At 40.6% G+C, this 8501-nt stretch overlaps 1 protein-coding gene across 1 annotated transcript; it reads left to right on the top strand.

The window, feature by feature from the left end:
- Window positions 1-929: 929 nt before the first annotated feature.
- Window positions 930-3895, top strand: en2a (engrailed homeobox 2a). Its single transcript, XM_053342599.1, has 2 exons — window positions 930-1665; window positions 3490-3895. The coding sequence occupies exons 1-2, from the start codon at window positions 1176-1178 to the stop codon at window positions 3807-3809; spliced, it is 810 nt and encodes a 269-aa protein (XP_053198574.1). The 5' UTR covers window positions 930-1175; the 3' UTR covers window positions 3810-3895.
- The last annotated feature ends 4606 nt before the right edge of the window (window positions 3896-8501 follow it).

The following is an 8501-nucleotide window of genomic DNA, read 5'->3' as shown; positions in this document are numbered from 1 at the left end:
GAGTCAAACTGACCTCACAGGTATTATAATGACCTTTAATGCAGATATACTCTAAAATATCTCCAAAAAATTAGGTTTCAGTATCTTAAACGCATGTTAGTCCAGTATTTTCATATGATACTCCAAAACAGGTGGCCTCACAGATTTCAGTGTTACGGATTCCCGAATATATCCACGTTAGGCCACATTGTGCCCCCTTGATAGAACATTTTGTCTTATTTGCTTCCATGCGTAGATTTGTACTGTTACAAATGTAATAATGAACTGTAGTAATATTGTGGAGTTTTAAAAGCGTCCAGGGTTAAACTTATCTATTTCTCAAGTATCTTATAGTGCATTCAAATACGGTGGAAATGTTCGAGACCTCCTTTTATTGGGAATCCCTCCCTGTCTTGCCAGCAAGGAACCCCGGGGGTCCCCGCACTTTGACAGCCGATGCTTTAATCTCCTTTTGTTTTAATTAACTCAAGCAAGGTGGTGTGCATCATGTGTTCCTTTGCAAATGTAAACTCAAAAAAAGTTACAGGTTTATAAACACAGATGATTTTTTTTTTGGGGGGGGGGGGGGGCGTCTTAGAACATGCACAGGATTTAGGCTTCTTCTCCGTTAGTCCAGGACTCTTCCCCTTTACTAAGGCGAGGATGGGCGTTTGTGGACTGCTCTGGAGTCGGCGTCACATGGCCTGGTTCCTCACATCCTATTGGTCTAAGGCACGTGTCTGGGAGGACGGTGGGAAAACGTCACTCGAGGGGCTTGTATTGAAAATAAGAACAAAACTCCAGAGTGAGAGTATTAGAGCATCAGTTTAGCAGCCTCTTTATTTACCCTTAGTTTAGTTTAGGTGTAGGCATTACTGAGCACACTGAAATCGGATAACACTAAATTGGATGGTGAGCAAATGGCACATGTTTTAGCTCCACGATATCAGTTGTAACCCGAGATTGAAGGGATATATGTCAAAAAAGTATGCTTTTCTCAGAGGACACTACCGCAAGGCTTTGCATGGTGTCCAAGGCACTCACTAGTATTTGAGTTTTTATTTTTTTATTTATTTTATCCGTGCAAGGTTTTTTTTTTTGCAATTTAATTTTCCCCGAAGTTCCTTGCGAATTTTATTGCAGCGGAGAGAGCGATAAAGGGGTTAAAGAGAGTAAAGCGGGGAAAGTGAATCAGTATGGAAGAAAATGATCACGGCAACAGAGACGTGGTGGAGCGGCAGGAATCGGCGGACGGATCAAACAGAGCTATCCTTCCCCTCTTACAAGCGCCGGGGAACCTGCAGATCCCTCACCGGGTCACCAATTTCTTCATCGACAACATCCTGCGACCGGATTTCGGGCGGAGAAAGGACGCGGGCGCAAACCGTGAAGAGAATAGCCTGGCATCATCGCGGGAGAGCCACAACAGCCCCGCCGCCCCTCAGACCGAGCCAGTGGGGAGCACGGTGCCGGCGGAGGGGACTTCCACTCCACACACGGTTACCGGGTCCAAGAAGCCAGCTATAGCCGCCGAGGAGCCCCTGAAACCCCGCGGGGAGAACGGAGACCAGTGCCTAAGCTCAGACTCAGACAGTTCCCAAGCCAGCTCAACCCCAGCCACGTCTCAGCCCATGCTGTGGCCAGCCTGGGTTTACTGCACCAGATACTCGGACAGGCCTTCTTCAGGTTAGTGCCGTGCGTTTTACTATGCCGTGTTCTCGGTAACCTGAAATACCCCGTAACACTGACCCCGGATGCCTTGACCGACTTCTCCCGAGTAGAGCAGAGCGAACCGTGCTGAGCAGCGCACACTGACAATTTACCAAATACAGGCCTGAATCTTTACATTTTTTTTGGGAGAATTCATGCAAAACAATCATCCCATTGTAGACTACATGAAACACAATGTTAAAAAAAAAAAACATATTAAAAAAAAAAAAAGATGTATTTATTTTTGTGTGAGAGTACGCCTATTTTAAATCTAGACAGAACAAACATATTTAAAACATTAAAACTTTCTTTAAATCTTAATATTAATCTATTTTACTTGCTCATCATAACGTAAAAAAAACCCAGCTCATTTCTAAACGTACTTTTTCCTTACAAAAATATTCCTATTCGAGGAGCAGCTTTCTTGCAAATTTCCTCTGGTTATGAATATGATATTATGCTACTATAGAGTAAACATAAACGTGCTGATGGCTGCATGTCTTCCAGAGATTCTGCTAAATAATATTTACAGCAGTTGCGCGCAAACGAGTTGGTGTTTGAGATGAATTAAATATGCATCTGTTTTCACAATGGACGCTCGTGTAGTCTATTTATATGCGGTCAAATCGTATCTTTATTTATGAGAAAACACGAGCTGAAACTTTTCAATCAGAAGCAACATATATCTAGTGTATTTTTATTAGTGTCTATCAAAAGTGGAGTACAGCTTGTTCTCATGCATTATGTAACGCTGTATGGAGTGGCGTAGGCGACTACTACGAGTTGTAGAGCTGCACAGTTTTTATATGGGCTGGTTGGAAAAACACACACACACACACACACACACACACACACACACACACACACATACACTCACACACACACATTTACACACAAGCTGATTCATCAGTAGAAAGGTTCGGCCTGTATTATGTTGTTTCATTAGTGTTTTGCACTGTTTGGAGGAGGGAACCAAACACTTAGCCCCAAAGTTCCACCAAATAGGCCTCCATCCAAATGGAAAATGAATGTGTATCCAGTGTGTGCTGCCCAAATTCTGTTCACGTTTGCCCACTGAGGAGCTTTTCAAGTGGCCCACAAAAACAAAAATGCAAAGTAGCAGCATTGAAATTTATCCTGCATTTCAGCTCACCTGCACAACACTGGCTGAGATGTCTCGGTGATGTTTTCCCACTGCTGTCCTATTGGTTAATAATTCCTTACTATACTATAGGCAGTGTCAGTGCGTTCGTGCGTCTGTGTGTGTGTTCACGTATGTGTGTGTAAACGAAGAGTAGAGACAGGGAGGGAGGGGAGGTTTTTTGTTTCTTGCTTGTTTTCTTCAGTGGACATGTCAACATTTTACAATCAGACTTCCACGTTCGCTTTTTTATCATGTTGTCCAAAATGCTTTAGAGAACCAATACAACTTTTTTTTTGTTGGGGTTTTTTGTACTAAAGATGAATGAACCTAATAACAACATATGTCTAAACACACATTTGACTGCATTTCACAGACTTATGGCTTGATTGTGTATTTTAAAACAAGTTAGGAAATCGTACTTTTTCCTAAATTTGCTTTTTACGCACATGGTTTAAATTCATTTGAATGACCTAAATGCAAAGTTGGAAAAATATAATCGAGCAATGCATGTGTTGGCTCTAAAGTTGTTATGAACCCGTTTGACTAAGCGTTGATAAACGTTTATGGGCTGTTTTTCATTTCGGACCGATATTTGGATACTCATAAAGCATATTTGTATGTATGTGACCCCCACCCCCACACCCCCTACACTGCAGGGCCGAGATCTCGCAAACCAAAGAAGAAAACGACCAGCAAAGAGGACAAGCGACCACGGACGGCCTTCACAGCAGAGCAGCTGCAAAGACTAAAATCGGAGTTTCAGACAAACCGGTATCTGACCGAGCAGAGGCGGCAGAACTTGGCGCAGGAACTGGGCCTGAACGAGTCCCAGATCAAGATCTGGTTTCAGAACAAGAGGGCCAAAATCAAGAAGACCAGCGGCACTAAAAACAGTCTGGCCGTACACCTGATGGCACAGGGACTGTACAATCACGCCACCGTCACGTCGAAAGATGAAAAATCAGACAGCGATTGATTTCCAGAGAAGTAACAGCAGCCTCCTGACGAAAAAGAACCTATAGTAATCCTATGATAGATTTTTTTTTTCACAGATGTATCACAACATAAGTCAGGAATATTTAATGATACAACAGCAGATACAAATACCATAAAGTCACTGTTACTCAATGCTGACCTACAACGGATGGGTCACCACAACCCTAGAAAATATTTTAAAAAATACTACAAAGGAACAATAAGGTCGCTGGACTAACTGGGTCCCTTCAGGAATATTTAATCATATCATAGGTCTCTATAGGTTCCTATAGGAATATTATAGTGATTTTTCGTTATATGGGAGGTTTAATCAAGCCTACAATGCAATAATTTCATCGAATAAAGGGCCAGTGTATAGAGTATACCAGCATAAATTGTTTTAAAAAAATAAGAGAGAGAGATATTTCTGCAATATCACGTCTATAAAAGATGTTGTATAAAGGTATGTTTTCATTGTTTGTCGTTCTCGCCCCCCCAGGAGGTACAAATGCTTACACTTCATTTTATATAGGCCTATACTGCTTTTCATGATTGTCATCATTCTACATTTAACTAACTGGCACGTTTCGATCTTGTCAGTGAGGTGAACAAACTTAAGTCCAAAGAATATTTTTCTGCTGCATCCAGGCTACTGTGAATTTAAATAAATGCTAACACGACTTTATTTCCATTGCTTGTTGGTTTTCTTGGTTGTTTTATGATGTAAAATGGACAGAGGGAGGTGCTTTTTGAGTGTCAGTTGCGGATCTAATTGGGCAGACTATGAATTTTGATACGTTTATAAAAAATTAAAATTAAAAAAATCACAGGAACAGTTTATTATTATGTACAGACCTAAGTGATTGAGAGAGGGAGAGCTTTTTTTTTTCTAACACGCAAAAAAGCGAAGTTAGGCCTTGCTTCTATGTATGTGGTCGCCTCATAGCCTTTAAAACAAATATTATGCGTGTGTTCCCTTCGTTATACCAATGCATCAGTGCAGCTATTATAGTTTTAAATAGCAATATCAATCATGTTTTGTAGCTAAATGAACTGAAGGCTATAATGCTGCCTATAAAGTCACAGAAACAACTCTGTAGCATAAAGACAATGATGACAACCATTTTGCGCACTCTTGAGCATAGACTATAAATGCAGGTTATTGGATGTTCTTGTTAAATCTTTCTCTATATACATTTTTATTACATATCCATATATCATTAAAGAAGGCAAATCCGTCAGTGACTGTATTACAAATGTTGGAAATCTCTTATCGTTGTTGAAAGGACTTCATATGTGTATTTATATAGATTATATTGAGAAAAAAATCTATCCAATGACCAGTGTTGCTTTAGAGTAGATATCTGAGGTGTTTACACTGCTTGTTTATCTTGCAATAACTTCTTTTTGTTTTCTTTTATTGTGAATGAAAAATAGTTTATGGGGCCTTTGCATGAAAGCTGCAATTTGTTGTACTTGGGCAAATAACTGTGTTTATAAACTTTGGTCTTTATCGACAAAAGTATGATCGAGCTAAGTTTTAGACTGTATCCATACCAAATTGTGGACTTTTTGCCTTTCAAAGTGTTTTGTTGTGTATCTGCAAAAAGTGTGTGTGAATTAAAATCCACCAAACAGAAACACACTTTGCCTTAAAGTTCAAGTGTGAACTTTTTATGAAACAGAACTGTGCCGAATCAGAGAAGCAGTATTACTTCAAATGCAGACTATTCAAGTTTAATGCCTTTATGAAACTGCTGGTACGACATTATGAATTTACTCATCAGCGTATATCTATCTATATATGAACATGTTTAAATAAAATTACAACACAGAGTTGTAGAATACAATGCTATTTTTATTTTATGTTGGAAGTATTCTTTGGTATAAATGTACATAATTTGTATCATGTATTAATTGTGTAATTAACTGCCTCCAGAAAAGTGCAAAAGAAGAGTAAATAAACCTTGAAGATTATACAAAAACAAGTTTCTGGCATCTTTATGTGAGGCAAAGCGTTCATATGTTATATATATCTCTCATAAAAACAGAAAAAGGAAAAACTGAGGCCTGACTGAAACAGTAAATGTGACCTCCAATCAGTGCTGAGCTTCTGCAGGACTGACTACATAGATAGAAAGAGAAAAAAACACCGCAATTCTAGCAAAAATTGTTTTGAAAATAGAAATACAGACAATAGTGGTTTTAATTAAATGTTGCCAGATGCCAAATATTCAAAAATGTAGTCACATACATTAATTTCAATAGCCTGACAATCCTTGCAAACACCCACTCATTCTATGGGCGGTTCAGGATCAGATTCAAGGAGGATCAATTCATGGGTTTTGAGATTAAAACATTTGAAAAAGCAGCCAAACATTATGCAAGGGAAAGCCTTGAACAATTCCCAGGCATGTTTCCTCAACAATGCCTTATCTGCATTTCCATACTTGCACCACTAGTCTTTGAACGCCATGTCTAACGGCCAGTGACTAGCATTAGAGCAGATAGGGCTGCTCCCAGCACTGTCTCCACGACGGTCAGTCTTCCTTGCCGCTTCTGAAAAGAGCCTGTGCTTCTATCCAGAAATGGGAGTCGAAAGGAGAGAGGGAGTGAGGGAGGGAGGGAGGGGGTGAGAAACAGAGAGAGCGAGAGAGAGAGAGAGAAAGAGAGAGAGAGCAATGAAGGTCAAAGCCTGTCATGGCTGCAGGTGGCTGGTTTTCCCCCTCCCACCCCTCAGTAACCCATTCTCCACACAGAGCTTTCTCACTCACCAACTCGTACTCTCTTCCCCTTCTCTCGCTCGCTCACTCACACACACACACACACACACACACACTTTACTATCACTTGGTTTTATTTTATTCTTGCCTGGCGCACACACACACACACACACCCCAACACGTTTCATTCATTTTTTTCCACCTCGCATTGCACTCATCCGCTCGCACGCTCGAGCACGCATATCGCTGTTGTTTTGGTCCCTCACTCAGCGCATCAATAGGAACCTTCATCAAAATATTCACAGGCAGAGAAGCTCGCTGAAGTTCAGATAGGGACACCAATGTATGAACAATAGCTAAAGCTGTACGGCTGCATGGGCACATTCTCCTGGAACAAAAGGTTTTATCTGAGAACGATTTGTCCCATCTGTGGAAGTGAGATTCAGGTGGTCAAGTGGGCTGAAGTGATTCAGGTTTGAGGTTTTGAAAGTGCTTCATGCTACAGAGCAGTCATGCATTTCTGTCTAAACGTGATACCGAAATGTGTGACAGTAAAATCATCAATAATCTAAGTAAATAACAGTGAGAAATAAACAACTCTCCTGGAAAAAGATGTAAGAATCGTAAAAGAAAAAAACGCCTGGAACAAGAAGTGTTGCTGACAATTTCAGAAAGTTTTCATGTTGTAAAAATGGAAGTGAGAGGAGGACACATCAGGAAAGTATCAATGTCTACCTCTAAACACAAAAGGGCCCCATCATGCTATGACCTCTCCTACCATCCTCCCCCTCCCCTACTGTGTCATTTACCCACAGTTTCTAAATGCTTCCTACGGCCAGAGTGGAATCTGCTCAGAGGTGCCTGGGCTTTGTGGCGGAAACATAATTAAAGTGGTGAAAGATGTAAAAGGTGAAGAATGGGGATGACATCAGGCCAATTTCACACTTGGCACTCGAATGGCTAGGTCCAAGCCAGGACTCTTGCCTTGCAACACAGATCAAAGCCCACTGTCACCGCACCAGTGCAGGAAAAAAAGAGGCAAAAGGACACCTAACTATGCTAATCCCCAGGACGAATATATTTTAATCTTGTTAGAATACAAGTTAATGCCGTGGCTCAGTGACTGAACTTTTTGGCAAGAATGAGAGGTGGACAGAACTACTTTTACCTTTCTACATGAGGTGCCTCTGTCTGGCATTGGATAAACAGCCAGAGACTGAACAAACTTTCTTTTGGGCAAACTCGGCACATTATCAAGCAACATACTGTAAAGGCAATAGATCCGTAGCAGTCAAACGCTACTGAAAAGTTTTCATTAAGAACAACGATGGGGGAAAAAAAAAACCTCAACCCCAATGGCTGTGTCAGTGACCCCGTCTGAATCCCCACTAGGGCACCTAACATGCAAAGGAAATTAGTATTTTGTGGACTGGTTTGTCCTCTCTCACACTGAGCCCTTCTTTCTCAAAAGCACCTTGGTAACCCTTGATCTCTCATGTATGGAAGTCAGGGCGCTGGGGCCTGCAGAAGTTGACTAGGCAGACAATAGCAAGCGGATGCTTTCTGGAAAAGTCACACCCAGGCAACTCTCATTTCACACACCGTGTTTGAGTGACCCTTGAAAAAAAAAGATGCAAGATAAAGATTCTTTTTGTTCACTTAACGAAATTCAGGAAAAAAGAAAAACACCCATATACTTTTTTCCCATGTAGCTACCATGTCTGGTTTCAAGAGGAATGTTTTCTGCTCAGTGGCAATGAATTAAAACATTGCATTTAATTTCACAAAGTGGTTTATAAAATGCTTTGACCAACAATGTTTCTGGTGTACGTTGGCTGAATTGTGGATGTATCACAAAAAATATGACAAAGTTTTCTTTTTTTCTTTTTTTTGTTTGTTTATTTACTCTGTGGCAAAAAAAAGGAGAAACAAGGATGAGCAAACATCATAAGAAATATCTGTTCATGAAG

This window comes from Scomber japonicus, chromosome 21 (genome assembly GCF_027409825.1).
Source record: "Scomber japonicus isolate fScoJap1 chromosome 21, fScoJap1.pri, whole genome shotgun sequence".
NCBI lineage: Eukaryota > Metazoa > Chordata > Actinopteri > Scombriformes > Scombridae > Scomber > Scomber japonicus.
This window is presented reverse-complemented; position numbering and strand designations above follow the sequence as displayed.